The sequence below is a fragment of the Triturus cristatus genome, chromosome 6 (genome assembly GCF_964204655.1).
Source record: "Triturus cristatus chromosome 6, aTriCri1.1, whole genome shotgun sequence".
Lineage (NCBI taxonomy): Eukaryota > Metazoa > Chordata > Amphibia > Caudata > Salamandridae > Triturus > Triturus cristatus.
In genome coordinates, this window is record NC_140589.1 from 1,723,917,311 (window position 1) to 1,723,936,938 (window position 19,628).

Consider the following 19,628-nt stretch of genomic DNA (forward strand, 5'->3'; position numbering starts at 1 on the left):
CACCACCGAACGTGCAAATAGCAGCGGAGGGGGCACGCAGGCCTGGAAGCAGGCACCCGTCTCACAGGTCTCCACAAAGCTGCGCCGTCCGGGGGTCCACACATCTGCGCTACACCGCGTTCTAAAGTATCGAACAGGGCCCCCGGGCCGAACCTGCCAGGTAAATCAGCGCTCTCCCTCACTCACCAGGGGCATCTCTTCGTCGCCTGCGGTCGATATTCCTCTCGTCCGTTCGGGTTCCACGCTCGATACAGCCTCAAGGAGGCACGGAGGGGTGCCCTCAAGACAGCCGGCGTTACTCCAGCCGGACACCTTCCAAGTCGGCAGGTCAGGATCCGCAGGGGGGGGGGGGGGAACCCCACCACCTCCCGGCACCGGAACAAACACAGGCGAAAGTCGCCTCCAAGCGCTGGCAGCTCCGATCTCCTCTGGTCCCAGCTAGTCACGGATATGCACACCTCCGGGGGGGGGGGGGGGAGGGGGCCCGCACACCCCCGCCGGCGCCGCTGCAGTCTCACGTCACCCTCGGCGATCAGGCCTACGGCAGAAGAGAGCCAGACACCGCAAAGCTCGCCTCGGGGCCTTCCGTCCTCGTGGCAGGCAGCGGTATTGCGTAGAACAGTCGTCCAGCCGGAGCCGCTCGTGATCACCTCTCAGGTCTCCGTCATTCTGCCTCCGCCTCTATCTCCGTGACGCCAGGCGTTGCAGTCACCAAACTCGGACCGAAGGTGCAGAGGACCAGCAGGACCCTAGCCCTACAGTCTCGTTCGGGCAGGCGGTCCGGAACATAGGATAAATGAAGGATCTGTGATCCAGGCTGCAGGAGCCTCACGGGAGTGCGGCCATTCTGCGTGCGCGCCCTCTAGCGCCCCCCGAAGCCTTTTTGCTCTTCCCTGCACGGCTCAAGGTTATCCACAAGGGGAGGGCTAGAATGTTTTTTTCTGAGATAAAAGCCCAAGAGTTTTTCACAGAACTAACTGAATCACGAGGGGCGAGGGCCCTGGCCAATGTAGTAGTAAGTGAAAGGGGAAATACAGGGAAGGACTGATGTTTCCTTCAAGACGGTATATGCACACCCCAAGGGGATAAATGTATAAATGTATATGAAGTCTAGCTTGGTCAGTAACCATTCGGTTAGCAATGTAGTATGGGTTATAGGGCATCGGGGCTCACTTGGGGGGGCGCCTACGCTGCCGGAGAGGGAGTCTTCTTGGTCACACATAGGTCATGCTTGACCTAATTGCCTGTATGGGAGGTGGGGGGTGGGGAGTGGCTGGCCCGGGGTGACCTTGGAGTGGGTTGGTGTGGGTTCAGCACAGTGTGAGGTATTTCGATTTGCGAGGCTAATGAAGGGGCAGCATAACTGGACTCAAGATGGCTTTGTCTGGTTATTTGAGGAGGTTCCAACAATGAGTATGAATGAAAAGGCGGGGTCTGAGAGACTTACTGTAAGAAGGATTTATTGTATGGAACTGAGAAATCTTAAGACATGAGTTTGCGGATTCTGACAGTGAATATCTGTGGGCTTAATGACCAGAATAAGAGGAATAAGGCAGCAATTTGGCTGAAATCTTTACGTGTAGACTTCCTTTGTGTTCAAGAGACACATATAGAGGGTGGTAGAGCTCGTATAATGGAACAACTTGGGCTCAAACTGTTGGCATATACGACACAGGGTTCTCGAACCCGAAGGAAGGATGTCAGGGTCCTCAGAAAGTTCGTAGATCAATGGGGTCGGTGGGTAGTGATCGTATGCTTGTTAAATAATTTTAAAATTTACGCTTTGTTCGGTGTATGGCTCAACATGTGATGATCCGGAACTCCTAGAAACCTTGGATTCTAGTCTGGCAATATGGCTGGCTCCGATAATCATTTGCGGGGACTTTAATATTAATGGCTTGGGGATACAATGGGGTTTGCTAGGAAGTAAGTACTCCGGAAAAAAACAGAAAGGTTGGTTCAGCCCTAACTAATCTAGTGCGTAACAATGGTCTGACCGATGTATGGGCATATTTGAAACCCTCTGATCAAGGTAGTACTTTTTTTTCTGCCCCACATAAGGTAGTTTCTTGGTTGGATTATTTTTTTGTTTCAAATCAATTTATCATTAATTCTGGCATAGAGAGGCACCCTCGTATTATATTGGATCATAACCCGTTAATCTTGACAGTGAATTTTACGATGACAAAGAAGAAAAATTTGGGATGGACCTTCGAACGGAGGTTGTTATATGATCCTAATTATATTGTATTCATGAAGTGGTGGATCAAGGAATTCTGGGATTTTAATCGGGGGAGCACTAGTGTCGGAATTGTTTGGGATACTTTTAAACTGAGGGTGAGAGGAGAAACAATAAGTTACAGTTTATGTCGTCAAAAGAAGGAAAGACTCTGGGAACTGCTAGTCCGGGAAGAATTAAATAAACTTGAAGAAGCGTTAGCCACCGCTATCTGCACTGGAGGATCGATAGACAGAATGTTAACTCAGCTGGCTATAAAAAAGGCTGAGGCGGGAGAGTATCTTGCTAAGAAAGCAGCGGAGATATATTTGTCTAAAAAAGAGCACTGCTATGAATTTAATGAGCAGGTGGGACATACCCTGGCTGTAAGAGCTAGGCAAAAAATGGCAGCTGGGGAGATTTCTGAAATCTATGATATCAACAGAAAGGTAATAACAGACATATTGGGTATTCGAGAAACTTTTAGGCTGTTTTATCAGCATTTATATAGCAGAGGACTATTAGTGGCGGTTGCGGATATTCCCAAATTTCTAGATAAGGTAGCTATACAGAAGGTAGACCTTGCAGACAAGGAGGAACTTAAGAAGGTGTTCTCCCCGGAGGAAATATGGGGTGCTTTGCAGGATCTGCCTTCTGGAAAAGCAGTCGGTCCGGATCAGATTCCGCTGGAATTTTATAAGATCTTTAAAGACTCTATCGGACCAGACTTTATAGAGGATATGTTGCTAGCCCAAAAGGGTGGGTTGGCCCCCGAATCCTGGGCGGGTGCAGATGTTTTTAAAAAAAAAAAAAAAAGATAAACCATCTAGAGTGCCGGGCTCATATCGTCCTATTACATTACTAAATAGCGATGTAAAAATCTTAACTAAAGTTTTGGCTACGCGACTAAACGGTATTTTAAAAAGAACTATTCACCCCTGTCAACACGGGTTTATAATGGGTCGGGGAACTACACAACACGTACGGCGGGTGATCACTCCCTTTGATGCGACGGAGATCTCAGGAGACCCTATGACTGCTGTTATTAGATGCTGAGAAGGCATTCGATAGGGTCTCCTGGGATTTCCTGTGGGAATCGATGAGATGGTTTGGGCTGGGGGAAGGGTTTATTAAGTCTATTAAAATGTTATATATTGCACCTATGGCTCGTTTAAGCCTAAATGGTAATTATACTCTTCCTTTTAATATACAGAGAGGGACACAACAGGGGTGTCCGTCCTCACCCCTGCTATTTGCTATTTATATGGACCCCTAAATAAGGTTATTTGAGTCTAATGATGGAATTTGCCCAGTTGTAAGTCAGGGGGTTGAACCTGAAGTCCTTGCCTATGCCGACGATGTGGCTATTATCACCGTAGATCCACTCTCGGCACTGGAAGCGGTCAAGTTAATTGCATTAGAGTTTGGCACATACATTGGATATGCACTTAACAGATCCAAGACTCAAATAATAAAGAATCGGTTCGTCAACTACGAGGATTCTCGTGTTGTAGACTCGGCAATATATCTAGGCATAAGGGTCACGTCAGACTTAGAAAAGTTGGTGGCTATAAATATGGAACCTGTAATTAGGAAGGCGAGGCTTGACTTTGATAGGCTGAATAATCTTTATCTGTCTCTTGTGGGACGGTGTAACGTCATTAAGATGATGTTTTTACCAAAAAATTTGTATTTGTTTAGGGCAATCCCTTTGGAATTTCAAAAATCCTGGTTTATCATTTTGGAAGGTTTAGTTAATCGATTTGTTTGGGCACACGAGAAAACTAGGAGGGCTTTAAGGTATTTGTCACTGCCACAGGAAAAGGGGGGTTTTTCAATACCTGATTTCCGTAGTTATTATTGGGCAGCTGCTTTGCAATATATGGGGATTTTAGTTGGGTCATGTCCCGGGGATACGGAAGGGGAAATTGAGCTCCCAGATGTTTACAAATTATTATTGGGTGAACACGCTGAGAATTGTTTTTGGAAATTTGCAGAGCCCAGATATTGTAAGAAGACAAAATTCAAGACCTTGTTATCGGCCTTCAAGATCTGGGGGGCCCTAAAAAAGAAGATCGGTCTGGGGAGACTTAATTGTTATACGGTGCGCTACAAAAATCCTACCCTTCCGGAAATCTTCTCAGATGAGATTGTGGCCGGATGGGCTATAAAGGGCGTTCAAAAGGCTGGGGATTTAATTTGGAATAAAGGGTTTAGTCAATTTAGAGATATTCAGATGGAGTTCGGGCTGGAAAGGGGTAAATTTAAAAAAATATTTACAGCTGCGTAGTTTTTTTGGCAAAAAAAATGGGGGGGCTAGCGGGTTCAATAGCAATGCAATTATTGACATCATGCAACGCAGTGCTAAGGGATCTGTTAAGCTAATACATGCTGAACTGATTAGCTTAAAACAGGATGACTTAACTAAACATGAGAGTAAATGGGCTGAGCGCGTAGGGGCTGCTCCAGACGCACTTACGAAATCTCTAGAGCTGGCCCAGAAGGTTTTGTGCTCTGCCGGGCTTCAGGCACAACACTTTAGAACTGTTTTCTCTCTATATTATACTCCGGCCAAAATAGCAGAGTGGGGTGGGCTATCGGGGATTATGTGTCCAAGATGTGGAGGGATGGAAGCAGATTTGTTGCACATGTTCGCATCTTGCCCTCGGCTGCAAGGGTTACTGGAATCAATTATGGAATTTATAGACCGCTCACTTGGGTTAAAAATTATATTAACCCCTGAAGTAATCTTGCTAGGAATTAGTAGCATGAGACCAAACGAGACAGCTTACCAGTTACTATGGCGGTTTTTAGGATCAGTATTGCTTCTGCTTGGCTAGATCCTCTTCCCCCATCTTTCAGCAATGGTTGGCTCGGCTGCTCTCTATATACACACTAGAGAGGGCGATTTATGAAAGGAAGGGGAAGAAAGCAAAGCTGTTGGCACGGAATATCTGGGCTCCAATAATAAGATGGAAGGAATCAGATTGACTGAAAATCACCAAGGGATTACAATTCAACACAAGGCTAGTATAAACTGGTCAAGTATAATTAAAATATGGGAAGTTTGATTTATGTTATATATTTTCTGCTGTCATAATCGTTTTATTTTTGCTGATTGTCTACTTTTCAGTTGTTGGTCTCCTCGTATCTTGCCTAATTATTTGATTGGTTTTCAATCAATCAATCAAAGCTTTATTTCGATAAAAATTTGTATCATAAAAGCATCAACATACATACATAAAAGATACAGTTTATCGTGTGGGAAGAGTGCTTAAAAATGAATAAATACTTTTGGCATATGATATAATATTTACAATCTGATAAAAAGGAATTACATTTCAGTATTGATCCCAGTGCTTTTGATTGAAAAAAGACAGTCTAAAAGAAGTAAAATGTAAAAAAGCTAAAAAGTCGTGTCAGAACGGAGAGACTTGAGCCTAATTATCCAAGACCACCCAAGAAATTTGGCCACACCACAAACCAACACAGCACTGGTATCTGATTGTAGAATTCTAAGGGCTACACGATAGTTCAACGTGCCCAGCTGTCTACAGACAGGACTTAACCACCTGTCTCTCGGGTTTTTGTAAGCTGGGCACTCGTACATAAGGTGTGCAATACTTTCAACCTTCCCACTGCAGCTCGGGCAAAATGCCGGGGTTTGATAGGGAGGCTTCCATTTGTTGGTATACTCTTGGGTTGGTAGTGTGCCCAATCTAAATTGTATATAGAGTGTTCTGTCTCTTGGTTTCTGAACAAAATCGAGGTAGGACTCAAGACTGACAACTTGTTTATGTAAGTAGAAGTCTTCTGTTAGTCTGCCTAGGTTAGGATTGCTGATCTCTTGAGTGTCGATCCATGCCCAATAAGCTCTTTTGAGATCAGTCTTGTTTATTAATTTGCCGGATTCCCAGACTTCTCTAAGTCCCAACAGGGAAAAAAACTTCTTGATATTGCAGAGCCAACCAACTCTATATGAGCCCGGGGTATTTATCACTTCTCTAAGGCCCTCTGCATACTTTGATAGTTCGGGGGTACGCCATAAAAGCGCCCAAAAAAGCAGGGGGCGCAATCTTGCCAGGTCCTTGATTGTTCGCCTACCCAAATCGCTAAATAGGGGTTTGAGGGGAGTGCCCCTTGGGACTGAGACCAATTCCCTCAAAAATGTATTCTCTGACCTAGAAATTTCTTCAACGTTGTCGAAGCCCCATAGCTCGGCACCAAACAGGGCCGAGCTAACAGCTTTTGCTTGATAAATCACTAAAGTGGGTGCAATGGGCCTGCTCTGCGAGGAGCGATGTTCTTTCATAATAGCCCCTGCAGCCCGCCTGTGATTGAGGAGCATCTTACCCAGATGGGGTCTCCAGCTAACATTATCGGAAATTCTAATGCCAAGATAATCAAAGACTTTTACAAGTTCGAGAGGAGTTCCATCTAACATGGGGGTAATTTTGGATGGTCTACGTAAATTAAACGAGAGAAGTTTAGTCTTTGCGGTGTTTATAGACAAGCCTCTTGAGTTACAGAGCAAATAAAATCTATCCAAGAGCTTCTGCAACCCTGCCGGTGTCTTAGAAATTAGCAGGGTGTCATCTGCAAAAAGGAGGGCTGGGACCCTATCACCCGCCAGGGTATCTGCTGGAGTATCTTGTAAAAATGTTACCACCCCATTCACAAATATAGAGAAGAGGGTGGGTGCCAAAACACAGCCCTGGCGGACTCCCCTATTAACAGGGATTTTTGCAGTTTTTTGGTTCTGGGTTCCCCATCTAACCTGGGCATAGTTGCCCTCGTGCAAGCGAATCAGAAGGTCAAGGATTGGTAAGGGCACGCCTATTTCCCTCATAACTGACCATAGGCGATCTTGAGGGACCAGGTCAAAGGGGTCTTCAAATCTATGAACGCCAAGTAAAGACTGCCATTGCCGATCAAGACCACCTTCCAGTGTAGGAGAAGGAGTCTGAAGACCTGGTCGATTGTGCCTGTATTTGATCTAAATCCTGCCTGATAAAGAGACAGGATGTTATTCTCATTAGCCCACAGCAGAATTCTCTCCAATAAGACCCTGCCAACCACCTTCTGGCCAGCATCAATGAGGCTAATCGGTCGATAGTTGGCAGGGTCCTCCCTGGAACCCTTTTTGAATATTGGGACCACCTCGGCACCCTTCCACGAATCAGGGACGGGGGATTCTTTTATGAGAGCGTTGAGCAGAAAAGTAAAATACTTTGCCCAATTTTGGGCATCCGCTCGAAACAAATCGCCGGGGAGACCATCTGAGCCAGGGGCCTTAGCTGGGACTATTTTGTTAATGGCAATCAGGACCTCAGACTCCACGAAGAGGTCACATGCCTCTGAAATAGAGGTAGTGGCTGTTGAGTAATACAGAGATCGGGGGCTTTGTACTTCCTCCCCGGAATAGAGTTTTTAAAATGGGCGAACCACTCTTGGTTTGTGATATGATTTGGGATGGTGTCAAAATCTGAACCTGTGGACTTTCTGCACAGGTTCCAGAAGGCATTTCCGTCCTTTGCCAAGCTGGCGGCTTTTAATTCCAACCAGTGGGATTCCTCCCAAGCACGCTTTGCTCGCGTCACTGCCTTTCTGTACTCTTTTCTGGCACTATGCACTTGACAAGAGTCAGACGTTTTGACAGCAGTTATTAGTGTGGTCTTTTTTTGTTTGCACTCCGAACTGTACCATGTTCCAAGTGTTTTGTGAGACTTATTAGAAGTTCTCGTAGGGAAGGGTGACAAAAAGAATGAGCCTATCTTCGTAACTGTATCTGTATGAATGCTCCCAACCTTTAGACACCCGTCTGGGTCGCTACATGCTTTTTGTAGTTCCATGATGTTGGCTAGCAAGACCTCCTTTATTGCAATAAATTTTTGCTCATTGCAAATAATTTGGAGCCATTTGAGGTATCTCCTGCAATTTGATGGAACTATTTCCTTAGAAAGCATGGGAGGGCCGGTGCCAGAACCTGAGGGATCAGGAGACCATGGGCTCTTCATAATTAAACACAGGGGATTATGATCGCTCTCAGTAGATGGGACTATGGTCATATCCACTGCGTTTCTCCATAGTCGTCGGTCAATCAAGATGTAATCGATTCGAGTTTGGCAAAACATTCTATTAAATGTGTTGGCGCCAAGGGTATCTGATGGAAGACGTCCATTGGCTGCTCTTAGGCCAAATTCTAGTGTTAAGGCGTTTAGTTGAATTGCTACCGGTGTCCATTTTTTTATAGGGGGTAATGTCAAAGGTGGTATAGACCACCTGGCATCCTCATTCTCAATCTCGAGGAAATCTTCTGTGGCCAGGGGTTCAAACGTACAGTTCATGTCATCTGCCACCAGAATGAAGGAATCAGGTGAACACGAAGAAAGATCGTCTTCCAAGGTTGTGATTATCGATGACTTTGAACCTCCACATGTTCCTCTAATGTAAACATTAAAAAGCTCAATAACGGGACCGCCCCTAAGCCCTCTCAATGTCAATCGCATCACGTCTGGGGAAATGCAGAGAAAGTTACAAACCCTACAATTGAGAGCAATGCTCACCCACACTATGAGACCTCCTGATGGACGCCCTCGCCCCTTGGAGACAGCTGGAACACAAAAACAAGCATACCCAGATTTATATAATGGGACAAGGCTCCAGGTCTCTTGGAATATGCATATGTCGTGGCCTGCGATCAAATCATTCCAATCTGGGAGAGGAAGCTTGCTTTGCAGGCCAGCAATATTCCAGGAGATCATTTTAAGGTTTGAGAGAGGGGGCGGTAAGGTGTCAATAGCGTGAGTATGCAATTCATGTGTATGGGATCCATTCGCTCCACCTGTATTAGTTACATTGGTGTTGTATGTCATAACAGCAATATTATGAGATTGGATCAATTCCGCACCAACACTAGAAGAAGTACCTGATTCGCTCAAAAGATTCATATAAGGAGTTAGTCAATCAATACTGTCGAGTACAGAATAATTCCCCTCTAATGAGTCCTGAGCCACACCCCTCCTCCTATTTGGTGTAACAGAAGGAAATCGCCTAAATTGGATAGCAGATGAGTCTGGAGAAGAAGATCTGAACTCTAAAGCTAAAAGACCCTCAGCCAGGGGATAGCTGGCCAGGGTGAGTTCAACAGTTTCAGTAAAATTGTCATCAGATCTATGTCTTTGGGCTCGAATTATATCATCCCTTATTAGGGATCGACAACCTCTGACGTGACGTATCCAATGGATAACCTTATTTTTTAGCGACCCTTCATCCTCTCTCCCTTTTGCTAATAGAACCCTAACCATATAGACCGTGGGCTTGTTAGGAGCTAAGGGTATTTGGGCCTGATTAGTAAGTAGGGGTAAACAGGAATCAGGATTTCTGCGCAATGGATTAGCGTGGCTGGAACGGTTGGTCCGAGTGGAAATCGAGTGAGGCTTATTAGAAAGGTTGCCAGGAGTAAGGCCAGCTCTAGATGTTACCCTTGATTCCTTTCTGCTATATTCAAACGGGATAGCAGGGGAAGTCTCGTTGTCAACATGGCTTGAAGATACAGACTGGGTTGGGATAGATTGCGGAAATAGAGGGGATTTATCAGAAGGAATGGGCGGTGGGTGCGTGATTGCCTTTTTAATGATGGTTATCAGCTCCGAAATTAGTTGTTTCATTTCGCTGATTTTTTGCCTTAGTGATTCGACAGTTTGCCCAAGGTTAGCTGCCTCCCCACCCATTCGATCTTGAGGCTCCCCTCCCTCTTTCCTAATAGCCGTGACTCGTTGATCGAGCTCTGAACCTGAACCAGATGGTACAACAAAATCAGGATTATCAGAATTATCAGTTAGTACCGCATAGCGGTTAGAGCACACAATCACTACAGGGTCGAGAGGCACAGGGTTCGCATCAAGTCACAGAAAGTCTGGTCCAGGAGAAGGCACCAAAGGACTTCCCTCGTCACTCCCTCTTTCATCATTTTGAGGTGCTGGTTGGCGGGAGGGTACTTTGCAAAACATTTGGGGGATGGACGTAGTGCCAGATCGGTTTTTGTTCGAGGTGGCTGGCTCAGTACTAAGAGAAGAAAGTGAGTCCGGGGCAGCTTGTAGGATTATTTCGCAGTCCTCAACCAGCGTCTCTATATGATCCATTGTACCAGGGCCACTCGTAGGAGAATGTTTGGAGATCTTTTTAGCCTTTTTCCTTTTTGCTGCCCCACCTATATTTGTTGAAATCCCTCCAGTAACATCTGGCAACTTTCTTTTGCCCATAGCTCGGAAGGTTAGTTTATAATAGTTAAGTCTCGGACCGAGCCTGGAAAAAGTAACTGGTACAGGGCAGGATACAACACGCGTGCTTACCCCCACTATGAATTGAACAATACCTTCATTTGATGTCTGGGGGGTCCAAATAGACGTCAGATGAGGGCCCAGCCCGGCCTCTGACGGCCACAAACGGCCCGCCCTTTGCCCTGGCTTAGCCCAGCGGCCGCCCGCGCGCGTCCCGCATGGCGGGACTCCTATCGACAATATATACACTCCGGTGGCTGTGGGAGTGGCCGCTGCTCGTGGCTGTGCCCCGCTGTATCCTGGGGGTTGGAGTCCCTCGAGAGGTGCAGGCAGTCTGGCATGGTATCAGGCAGCCCATTGCGAAGCGTCTCCCGCGTAGCGGGAGGCACGAGTCGTTAAAGTATCCCCCGGTGGCTGTGGGAGTGGCCGCTGCTCGTGGCTGTGCCCCGCTGTATCCTGGGGGTTGGAGTCCCTCGAGAGGTGCAGGCAGTCTGGCAAGGTATCAGGCAGCCCCTTGCGAAGCGTCTTTTGTGTTCTCCGCTGCCCTCCACTAAACCTTGCATTTCTGTTGTTTTGTTTAATCGGTCATTTTTACTGTGCTGATACCCTGGGAGAAAATCTGGCCAGTTGTAGTCTCTTCAGGTCATAGAATGAAGGGGATAAACTGCATGTAGTGTATGACTGTTTCAATGTTGTTTGGGTGTAAGTGTAAACTGATATGTTGACATTGATTACCAAGGATTTCCAGTCTGATCTCAGGGGATAATTCAAACATGTGAATGTATGAAAGATACCAATGGTAGAGATCTGTAGTCAATTGTAAATACCCTTTGCTGTTGGCCGATTGTTTTGCTATTAGGGTTTCCAACATCGTCAAACACAGATTATGTGTTTGTTGTTGGACTTTCGGATAAGGCTAAGAATTTTTAAATGATATTTGGTGGCAAGCAGTAGTGTTTGGTGCTGTTGAGACGTATAACATTTTCAGCCATCTGAGTCTGGCAAAGAGGAAGAGGTTATGACAGAGCACTGTGCTGCGATTATGTTGGTGGAACCATTCCTATAGTGGAAGTTCAATTCCTGTGATGCTGTCCAGTGGTTTTACACAGATAATGAAGAGGGTTGATGGCAGTCAAGCCTTGCTGCATTTTACAAATCCATTGTGCTAAGTGGGTCGTAGAATGATGCTTACATATTACTTATGTGAAGCCTTGCAAGCGCAATAAGTGCTAGTGACTCGTGGTTTGGATGCTTCAAGTACAATCCTTACTTTAGCAGATCATTTTGTATGAGTTCCAACTACTTCAATCAACACACGTCTTTGTATTTCTAATTACTGACTTTCTTTACAGAGTAAGCGGAGCTCTATAGGTAGGCAAAAAAGAATAGTTTTGCACAGCTGGAAAACCCACCTTCAGATGATTCTTGGAAACTGGACATTCAAAATTATCAAACAAGCTTTTCTCATGTTGCTCACATTGGACAAAAGGCATCAGGAAAGTTTTACAGTGGCATATGGAGAAAGAACCTGGAGTTATATGCTTACTACCATGCTAATACTATGCCACTTTTAGAATCTTTTTGTAAAATCCTTACGTAATGAGATATAAAATGACAATCTGCAACTCGCAAGTGATATCTAAGAATGCAGTGTAATTTTCTAATTGGCTAAGGCCCAAATTTGGATGAGAAGTCTATGCTATGGAGTATGGGGACCTACACAGTACTGCATCAGCATTGTGGGCTTTTTGGAATGCTGCTGTTCATGTCTCCACAGAGCAGCACTATAATGACTGGATATTTATGCAACACTGCACCTTTTTTCATGCCGTTGCACCTGTTGTTGCCTCACAGCCATCTGCAAAAAGAGAAGTGGGGCTGAGGCAGGGTTGCAAGCTCCACTTGCCTTTATATGTATTTTATGCAATATGGACACATGGTAAGCCACGAGTTGTTCATATATGTTTATAATACTTTATAATTATTAACAATCTGTATTCGGTATATAAAAATACCATACAAGTAACAATTTACCCAAAGAAAGGATACAAGTACAAGCTTAAAAAACAGTTCATCAATCTAAAATCTAAAAATATACACATCACATATGACCTATTCCTCACCAATCTGATTCATCCTCAAGCTTGGGAACCATTTATAAAAAAAATATGAAGGAATGGCAAGCGAGAAATATATGGGCTTCCGCTACCCCTTGTGTTCCTTCATCAGGGGCCAATTTTAAAAATAACAGGGCCACCCGCGCTTGTTTGAATCTTGCTTTCTTTAAAATGCCCTTCAAGAAAAAACTTCTGGGGTATGAATAAAATGGGCATAATAAAACGAAAAGAAGGGTGTCCTGTGGAGACCTGTGGTCGTAGCCACAGGGCCCCTTCATCTCTGTAGACGGTGTGAACCCAGCCGGCTCTGCTAGTACATGATGCAAAAGATTTAGCCTAAACCGGGTCATTAAAAATCTATCGTGGGCACTGCTTAAACAAGACAGGTATGGTTCGATGCCCTCGGTAGACCTGGCTACTAGATGTTCTCGCACCAACGGCTTGGCTAACTCTCCGTCTTCCTTAAGCATCGATGCACACTTTAAGAACCAATCCTTGACCAGGGCCTTACTCTGCGTGCTCATTTTGGAAGGATTAGTGAATAACTCTACACATCCCATTTTCTCAAAAGACTCCTTCATGTATTTTAGCCAAGGGATTTTTAGCCCATGGTCAAGGGAAAGACAGTCTTCTATGATGTGGCTGCTTAAAACCGCCTCCTCATTTGCCCAGATCTTTACCCAACAAACTAGGGGTTTGATTGCCATCCTGTCCGTGATATAATGCGCTCCCAGTTCTTCTGGAACAATATGAGCTGGCGTACTCTGGGGGACTTTTAGCAGGCGTCGGAAATACATGTTCTCCACACCTCGCTTCCATATAGCACTTTAGCACAACACATGGAGCTGCATAATGTCAAAATCTGCCCTGGGGACCAGCGTCCTAGCCTTTGTGCAATATTCACTATAGACCCGGTGCATCTAGTCTTTCCTCTTCTAATAAGTATTTAAAATGTAATCGACCAGCAAATAAAATCCCCAGATACGAGAAGGAATGTACCTTTCCCAAGCTATGAGATCCAATTGTATAATTGTAGGATTTACCTGGCTTTTTCCCCACGTCCATGACATAGGATTTAGCAAGATTGGGGGATAAGTCCAGATTCTCCATAAATGTGACAAAACCATCTATTAAAAGTTGCAGACCCTTGGGAGTGCGGGCAAGAAGTACCGCGTCGTCTGCGTAAAGCAGAACGGGGATCCCACGAGTACCTATCCTGGGGGTGTCTACCTGTAAATTGCTGAGTGCACGGTCAAGACCGTTAATATATAGCGTAAACAAAAAGGGAGCTAATATGCAGCCCTGTCTGACCCCACTAGAGCACATGAAGGGTTCTGTTATATTTCCCTCCTGACTGTATCTAACCGCAGCTGTGGTATTCAGATGCAAGGACTTTAAGATGTTAATAAGCCCTGGGTCCACGCCGAGCCCACTCATAATTGCCCATAATTTCCCTTAGTTGACTCTGTAAAGGCCGCAGGCAGGTCCATAAATGCCAGATACATTGTCCCAGGGCTGACTACTGTGTATTTGGCCGAAATAGGATATAAATTAAGGCATTGGTCGGTGGTAGATTTCCCAGGCCTGAAGCCAAATTGGACGTCAGTTGTAACTTGGTGCTCCTCAGCCCAATCAGTCAGCCTGCTTAAAACCACCCGCCCTAATACCTTCGCTGACACATCAATGAGAGAAATCGGGCGGTAACATTGTGGGCTATCCTTGTTACCTTTTTTAAGAATGGGGACGATCGTGGCTGTAGAACAAGATGCTGGCTGTGTCCCCCGCTGCGTTTATGACCCTAGTCAGGATTGGTGCCCAGAGGTCCACATTACTTGAAAAAAGGTCTGGTGGGATCCAATCTGGGCCAGGGACTTTATTCCTGGTTAGACCTTTGATTCCTATTCTTACTTCGCCCAGTGAGAATCTTAATGGGGGTATGTCCTGTTCTCCATACTGCTCCTGTAACTGATCCGTGCTTAGCTGGTAATTATAGAGCCCTTGAAAGTGCTCATGCCATTGCTCCGGCAGAATGTTATTGCTTAACCTGGGTTTGTTAACATCTTGGAAACGGGGATTATTTATGACTTTACAGAAGGCGGTAGAATCCTTTGATACCACTGCCTCTGTCAGGTCTTACCAGGCTTGTTGACCTTTACATCCCTTGACAGCTAGCTTGTATTTTTTCCGGCAAAAAGTCACTCGGTCCCTATCTCTTGGAGAGATCTTTAAAGCATCTTTCAGCTCTCTTGGAGCGTGTGAGCATTGTGGATCAAACCATCTTGGGTTGTCCATTTTGACCTTATGAGCTGGGGCTCTCAGCAAGCTGTCAACTACTTGGGCCACACCCTTAAAAGCCTCAACTAATTCTGCCCCTTCTACTTCCAGATCTAAACACCTCTGAATGACCTGTTCACCTTCTTTTAAAAGAGATCTATAAAAGGCCTCACCATTGACCTGTGTCCATCGCAGCCTCCTGCCCTGGTCCATAGCCCTAGCCACGCCCCACCTCACTCTGAGGGGTTCCTGGGGGTGGCATGCGTCAACAAGGGATAAAACAAGAGGATTGTGATCACTAAAGGCACTGTAATCAATACTGAACCCAGTCACACAATGTCTGAGTGATGCAGAGACAAAAATATAATCAATATATGAGGCGCATCCTCTACCCTTAAAAGTGGGATGAACCGTTTTACCCTGCTTAACATCAATCAGGTCCATCGTGTGTATTAACGCATGCGTATTTAGAAAGCTACTGATTTCCCTTCCCTCTTTTGTGTGTTCCATGTGTGGACGGTCCTGAAGCATACAGGACAACCAATCCCCACATAATACTCTCAGATTTGGGCACAGATGGCAATTAAAATTGCCGACTAAAACCAGCTGGAGCGCCGACAGCCCTCACTTCTGTGTCTTGGTGAGTCTAGTGTCCAGTTCATGCAGGCTTGCGGGACCCTGTCCATGTGATGTTGCATTATAAAAATTTAGTAACCTGCAACCTTTGTTAGATGATGTAAGCCCCCAAGCCAGATCTGACCATCTTCCCTGTAATGTAAGCTCTACATATACAACCAGCCCTCCCCTGGCTCTCCCTGATGGTGCCTTACGCGCCAGAGAAAAGAAGGTTTTATATCCCTCCAGGAAAAAATTATTGTTTACTGGTTCCCATGTTTCTTGTAAACAAATTATCTGGAATTCCCTTATATAGAGTAGCCATTGCTCTTTCTCAAATTTGGTGGATAGGCCTGCTATATTCCAGAAAACTACTTTTATTTCTCTCCCGTTTAGCCTTGCTACACTAGCAGTTGCCTGGGGGCTATGGGTCCTGAAAATTATCTTGCTTGCACCACTATCCACATGAGCATTTACAACCTGATGATCACAGATGGTTTGGCCTTTAGCTGTCCCCGGGATGATCTCTGCTCCCCTCCCCCCTAGGTCTATGTTAGTCACGGGGGTGTCACGGGCTTTACCTGCTTCCCCCATCGACCCTAGTCAGTCAATATCATTTAGGTCTCTTAGTGGATTAAAGATGTTACTTGTCGGCACTGTGTTGGCCCACCAAATTGCACCCTCCTGTTGACCCACACATCCATAATGTTGGTTCGAATTGGCCAAAGGTCTGTAAAAAACAAAAACAGCGGAAGCAGTTTGATACTTGAATCCGCTTCAGCTTGGAAGAACCCGCTACTTTGGGAAAGAATCTTACGCACAAGATCAGGGTGTCTGAGTGTCACAGTCACACAGTCCCCTGAGAACACTTTCCTGGTTCTGCCGATCCAGGACACCCTCCTTGCCATCAGAATAAGTCTATGATCTCTGACATTAAACCCCGCATTCCTGGACATGCAATGCGTCACCTTATTGATCAATTGTATTGCGGGTCCTCTTTTTGGCTTGTATGTGCTGGGACACCCGTTAAAACAACTGTCTACGGGCATGAGGCTGGAGGAAGGTCTAAAACTGATAGACCAGGGGTAGTCTGCCCAATTAGTGGGGACATCTCTTAAGTTGCTGTTGTACGTTGTCTCCCCTCCCTGTCTTTGCAGTGTCCACTTCCTGTGTTGAGGGATTACCTGGATCCCCTTCCCTAAATTCCCTCGGCCCCCTATTGACAGTACTTGCATTGGGTCTAGTTACTTCGGGGTGTACGTGTGGGACTCTATTGCCCGTAACATCTTTCTCTGTTGCATGTTCGCTGTCCCCATTTTTCCACCCCTCGTTCTCATTTACGGGAGATGGGGCTGGGGCTTTGGAAACTTCAGGTTCCCCCAGAACAACACATGCACACCTACATACCCCTTGGTTAGCTGATGCGCTACTAGAGTTCAAAAATAGCAACAGTTTTTCTTCAATTTACCCTAATTTACATAAAAGAGGCCCCATAAGGACAGTCATCAGAATCTCCAGTCTTTTCCGTTGATCAGGGTTGTTCCCAAGCTCCACTGGGGTGTGGTTGCCGCTATTGGGAGTTTGATTTGCGGCCAATCCTTTATTTGTTTCTAAGACAGGTTTATCAAGAAACCTAATTGGTTGGTGCTTAGATCTGGGCGTTTGCCAATAGACCTGTGGCGTTACGTTTGCTAATGTTATCATCTGGCTGTTAGTAGATTGCAAACAGACCCTCAAAATACACAGATTCAATTCAGTACCTTGTTTAGTAGCTGGAGTCCAACTTAAGGCGTAAGGTCTCAGGGGGGTGGCCCAGCCCAGCCTCTTCCTGACTCTGACGGGCTTGGCGGGAGCCCTGGCACCCTTTTGAGCGCCTCCTGCCGCGTGTGACGCGGGGTGCGGTGTGCGTGCCACAAGGGAAGATGGGAGATGTAGCCCCAGGCTCGCCGACTCAGCAGCAACTGGCTCAGCAGCAACAACAGTGTTCAGAGTAACGGGCTCCAGCGCAGTTAAGCCTTGCAGCACTGCTGTTCCGGGAACTTCCAAGCCCCTGCCAATACCAGGAGCTACGGGAACGAGATCACACTGTGAGATGTGGCATTCCCGCCCTCGCACCAGGTTCGAGGTACCACAACCAGCCCCCACGCTGCCCAAACTACACAGGACTCAGCCTCACTGCAGCCCCTCAGTCAATAAGACGCTGCTCCACGCACGCACAGGGAGGCTCGTGCAACTGACCTCAGTGGGGCGCTGGAGAACCAACAGCCCAGACGGCCCTCAGGCACTGCCGAATCTTCGTCTGCCACCCTATCCTGTCTGCAGCCAGGGGGGGGGGGGGGGGGGGGATTCACTCAGTTTCAATCTTGCGTAGGCTCCCAGGGAGCACGAGGGCCAATGCTGGCCGGATTCAGCTATCGGAGCGTATCCTATCGCGATGACTGTGCCAGCAGCTATCCCAGCTGGGGGGGGGGGTGCGGGACACGCTGTCTCTCCCGGCCGCTTCCCCTCCAAACTGCCGCAGACTCAGGAGCAGCGCGACAGCCGGACCTAACTCACTCCAGTGCACACCACCGGAGTCCGCAACCTCTCGGCCGCAGCAACAGCAGCGTCTCAGGGGTCAGCCGGCTTCCGCGTCTGTAGATTGCAGAGGGAGCCAGGGGGGCAATCAAGAGCCTCCACTCACAGTTCTCGGACGGTCGCCATCTGGTTCGTATTCGGCATCTTGGGGTGCTGTGTTCAAAAACCTTCCACAACTTCTGCCAGCGGCTCCTGCTGCTACTCTCGCAGCCCCTCCAGGGACGACTGGCACCGGGAGACTGTGGGGGTAGGGGGTCACACACCGGGCCTGGGGGGCTCTCGCCGGGGTCTGCTTCTCCTCCTCGCCGGGGTCTGCTTCTCCTCCTGCCCGGGGTCGCGCGCCTCTCCCTTATCATACATTTCAAAACAGGGTTCACTCAGTAACATGGATCCGCGTGTGTGATAAATTACAAGCAAATATGAGCAGCCTATTGCTGCCCTGTCCATATATGCTCAAAGGAAAAGGCAAAACACAGAACGATACTGCAGAGAACAATCAGTCATGTAGCATATGTTTCTGCATTACATTGCACAGTACTATAGGAAATTCAGTTTTACATTATTGCTCTCTTTGATTACCTACTGAAAAAACATACAAATCATACCTTAATGCTAAATGAAATGGAACATTCACAGTCTTGACGCTTCCTGACACTGGATCAACGAGACATATCTGATATGTCTGTGGCTGCCAACCTTGGCTGGTGACATTATTTATGCCCATTATTTTATACCCAGGGTAAAGCAACCTAGAAATGTAGATAAACATCAAGGTAATTATTCAACTATACACAGGATCAGCATCCTTAAAATAAAACGACAAAGAACAAGCAAAACGTTCAATCAGTACAGTACTTTTATTTTTGATTTCACAGAAAGAACAAATATGTGTAATTCTATTTAGCTCTATGAAAAACATTTGGTTGAAAAACTCACTTTAGAATCACTTCGAAAATTGAAAGCAGGAAAGTTGTGCACATGGACATTTCCTTTTACACACAATAATTTAGATATTGCACCATTCAAAAATCCTTGGAGTACTTTAATATGGCTTATGGGTCAGTAGTCTAATAAAGTACATGTACCATGGGTGAGCTGACCATGTCCTGAAAGAAATTACCCTGACGTAGGTGTGTTTTTTTTTGTTCAGCGGGAGACTGAACTTTTTTAAACAGTTTTTCCATGGGCACTGCTATTTCAAAAAAGATGCATGCCTTTTAGAGTAATGCTACTGCGCAGATAGTTGATTTAAAGTAAAGAAATACCCCCCAAAAAAACTCCTACACTACATGTAATATGATACAATATAAAGAGTAGAGCATAATGAAGACAGTGCTTAGTTGCTCAGTTGCCCTCTAGTAACTGTGATGAGGCTCTGCATCCCAGTCTATGCCATTATCGTGGTTGCTCAACCGCTGACTTGATCATCATGTTTCTTTGTTAACTCAATAAATGTTGTGACGTCTACACAATTCTGATTTTTCTTACATTTGGTGACTTTTGAGGATTTTTAATCCTGTGTCCAAAACGACTTCCACTCACCTA

The 19,628-nt window shown here is 46.1% G+C and overlaps 1 protein-coding gene across 2 annotated transcripts in view; it reads right to left on the reverse strand.

Annotated features, from left to right (window-relative positions):
• The window catches only part of RAB3GAP2 (RAB3 GTPase activating non-catalytic protein subunit 2), a 687,447-nt gene that overhangs the window by 360,470 nt on the left and 307,349 nt on the right, over window positions 1–19,628 (reverse strand). For both annotated transcript variants that reach the window (XM_085612952.1, XM_085612951.1), the window contains exon 15: window positions 18,689–18,832. In XM_085612952.1, coding sequence (XP_085469078.1) covers window positions 18,689–18,832 — 144 coding nt within the window. The remainder of the gene's footprint in view (window positions 1–18,688; window positions 18,833–19,628) is intronic.